The sequence below is a fragment of the Lolium rigidum genome, chromosome 4 (assembly GCF_022539505.1).
Source record: "Lolium rigidum isolate FL_2022 chromosome 4, APGP_CSIRO_Lrig_0.1, whole genome shotgun sequence".
Lineage (NCBI taxonomy): Eukaryota > Viridiplantae > Streptophyta > Magnoliopsida > Poales > Poaceae > Lolium > Lolium rigidum.
The window spans coordinates 262693205-262696507 of record NC_061511.1 but is presented as its reverse complement, the minus strand read 5'-3'; the positions used below and the strand labels follow the sequence as shown (position 1 = coordinate 262696507).

Genomic DNA, 3303 nt, shown 5'->3' with positions numbered 1-3303 from the left:
CCAACCTTTCTACCTCCATTGGCTCTCAGGCCACACGATGGACCTGGCGACACCGACAGAGCTCGCGGATGCCGAGGCAGCGGCCCCGGAAGGTGGACTGCACGGGCGGCTCGGCAGCGGGTGACGTGGCGGTGGTGATGGCCGTCTCTTCGGGCCAGGAGGGTGGCGAGGAGTGGGCGTCGGGGGCTCCTGGTGCTGGCCACGCCTTGGTGTGATCAGTGCCCAGATCGCGCGGTAGAAGCTCGGCTCGGGGGTGGCTTGTAGTCTGAGGGACCAGTTGCGGTGAGGGTTGTTCCGGGCGAAAGCCCTGCGCTTCGGCGCCATCGATGGCGACGCCTGCGGGTGTCGTGACCCTCTTGAGGGCGTCGATGTGGCTATCCTCTCCTCATTTGGGCTGCGGGTGAAAATCCTAGACCATTGTGGTCTTGGCAACGGCGGCGGCAGTGGCGTCGTTACCTTCTTGGGGGCGTTGTCGTGGAGCGTGGGTCTTCTTAGTCTCATATCATCTTTGGTGGCAAGCTCAGTGCTTCTTAGTTTTCTAGTTTATCTCTGATCTGCTTGTAAGAGGAATTCCTCATCAATTTGTATCGTTCGGCCGTTTGCCTTTATTTATAAAGCGGGGCGAAAGCCTATTTCAAGGATAGATCGCTTGTGTATTGTGATAGCCCAGGGCCATCTGCCTGCCCTAGCGCAGCGCAAGCCACCTGGGCTGGGCCTGTCATCCATCGTCACATGTCGACCCAAGGAAAAGATCACAAAAAGTAGAGGAAAAGATGGAGAAGCAAAGAAGAAAAAGCAGAGGCGGGAAGCGTGGCGCATGTGAGAAAAATAACTCACCGGCCGGCCGGAGCCTCCCGTTCCATACTTCGGAGGTGGCGCGGTGAATTCATCCTCCTCTTTTTTCAATTAATGCATCCGACCGAGAGGCTCCTCTCAACAGCTCAAACACCCACAAATTTAATCCACCGATATAGCATTCGTCTTCCTCCGTCGCCTCTCCTTGTTCTGTCACGGCAGTGCAGGTTCTCCTTGCTGTGCGAACCACACCGTGCAGCGCGTGCGTGCATGATGGACGGCGCGTGAGCACAGATCGAGAGCCAGCTGCATGCATGCGTCCGTCGTGAGTTTGCCGAAGGTAGATCGCCGTCTACGTGCTCCCTGTGATAATGGAAAAACAGGTACGTCCATGCATCCGTGATCCATATCATATGCATGCATGGGAGCATAATTTAGCCTCTCTTTCCATCTATCCATGCTCGATCAGCTTCACAAGTAGTGTTTGCTTAGTCCGTTAGTCGTACGTGTAGATCAATTAAGTTGTATTGTTTGCCATGGGCGCTCGCAGCAGGGAAGCCACGAGCTGGATAGTTTTGCTCAACTGGACGGGGCGGCGCAGGAGGAGGTGATCGGCGGCGCGGGAGCCGAGATGGTGGACTACATGCTGGGCCAGGCGCCGCAGCCACCTCAGGGAGCGCCGCACGGCCAGGTGTCCCTGGACAAGCTCAGCTTCTCCGACGTTTTGCAGTTCGCCGACTTTGGCCCCAGGCTCGCGCTCAACCATCCGTCCGCCGACCACAACGACAACGCCCGTGATGACGACGGCGAAGACAGCTACTTCTTCAGGTTCCAGTCACACGAGCTCTCGGCCGCGGACGACCCTGATCCCCGCGGAGCCTCGGGTATCCACCACGCGGCGGAGCAGGACGGCGGGAGCAACACGGCCGACGGATCAGGAGGCGCGCGCGATCAGGATCACGGCGGCGGCATCTCGGAGAGCACGACGCTGGTGCAGCAGTCTGACGGAGGCGGCAGGGTGACTGGCCAGAAGGCTGGCGGGGACCAGGCAGCCAAGAGCGGGCGGCGGAAGCGGCCTCGGTCCACCAAGACGAGCGAGGAAGTCGAGAGCCAGCGGATGACGCACATCGCCGTCGAGCGTAACCGGCGGCGGCAGATGAACGATTACCTCAGGGTGCTCCGGTCCCTCATGCCAGGATCTTACGTCCAAAGGGTTTGTCTCTGATACACACAGTATGCCACTGATAAACACATCGTAATAAACATACTGTCACGTTCTGTGCAGGGAGACCAAGCATCCATCATAGGTGGCGCCATAGAGTTCATACGAGAGCTAGAGCAGCTGATCCAGTGCCTCGAGTCACAGAAGCGGCGCCGTCTTTACGGCGACACGCCACGGCCGGTCGCCGATGGAACCGCCGGGGCGGTTCCGGCGACAACCATGCACGAGCCGCCACCGCCGCAAGGGCACGAGGTTCCGCCCTTCTACGTCTCCCCGAGCCTCCCGTTCCCTGCGGTGGCGACCGGTGACGGCGGCGCCGCTGGCAAGGTGATGGTCGACCTCGACACGTGCGGCAGCGGGCTCACGGAGGAGGAGGTGGCCGAGAACAAGTCGAGCCTGGCGGACATCGAGGTGCGCGTGCTGGGCGAAGACGCTGTGATCAAGGTCCTGTCTCGCCGCCGGCCGGAGCAGCTCATCAAGACCATCGCCGTGCTGGAGGAGATGCACATGTCCATCCTCCACACAAACATCACCACCATCGAGCAGACCGTCCTCTACTCCTTCAACGTCAAGGTACGTACCTTCGTGTCGTGCGTGCACCCCCCATATACACAGATTAAAAGCTGAAGATCATCAATCGTTTCATGCGTGTGTAACTAAGAAACTGACCAAGTGATGGAATTGCGGCTTCTGATGATATAGATCGCCGGCGAGCCAAGATTCACGGCGGAGGACATCGTCGGCGCCGTCCACCAGATCCTCACCTTCATCGACGTCAACTACACATTATGATCGATCCCGGCCTGTACTCGACATTGAGCTTGCGTTGGATGCTGGCAACTCGGTTTATTTCGATTTCTATATTTTCAGCGTGTGCTCGGCTATATATTTTTTCCAGCTTGTGTAATTTATTAATCGTGTCACACTATATTTCCTTCACATGTCTATGTGTGTAAGCTGATTAGAGCAGCCAGAAACACACCATTTGGTTTGTTTATTCACACAATATGAATCTGTGATGAATGACTCGTGCGTTAGTTTCAAAGTTAAGGGGGTTATTTTGTATCTTAATTTATCATTGATGTGTATATATGGAAACTACATCAGATATAGCCCGTGTCGCTAGTAGCTAGCGCCCGATTAAGCACGTGCGTGTCTCTGAAGCGCCCGATTGATCAGATATATGGAAACTACATCAGGTGCAGTGGACTCGTGCGTTAATTTGAAAGTAATGGCAAATACAAATATTATTTAGTTTTGTATTGCATTATCCTAATATGTATCTT

General features: G+C 56.1%; 1 protein-coding gene across 2 annotated transcripts; it reads left to right on the top strand.

Moving 5' to 3' along the window:
* Positions 1 to 850: 850 nt before the first annotated feature.
* On the top strand, positions 851 to 3045 carry LOC124650426 (transcription factor FAMA-like). Of its 2 annotated transcripts, none has more exons than XM_047189959.1 (4): positions 851 to 1178; positions 1349 to 2008; positions 2081 to 2590; positions 2720 to 3045. In XM_047189959.1, exons 1-4 carry the CDS (start codon positions 1167 to 1169, stop codon positions 2807 to 2809), a joined length of 1272 nt encoding a protein of 423 aa, XP_047045915.1. In that variant the 5' UTR covers positions 851 to 1166; the 3' UTR covers positions 2810 to 3045. The 2 variants fall into 2 exon arrangements, with proteins under 2 accessions (XP_047045915.1, XP_047045914.1); XM_047189958.1 differs by having other exon boundaries at positions 1346 to 2008.
* Positions 3046 to 3303: the final 258 nt, after the last annotated feature.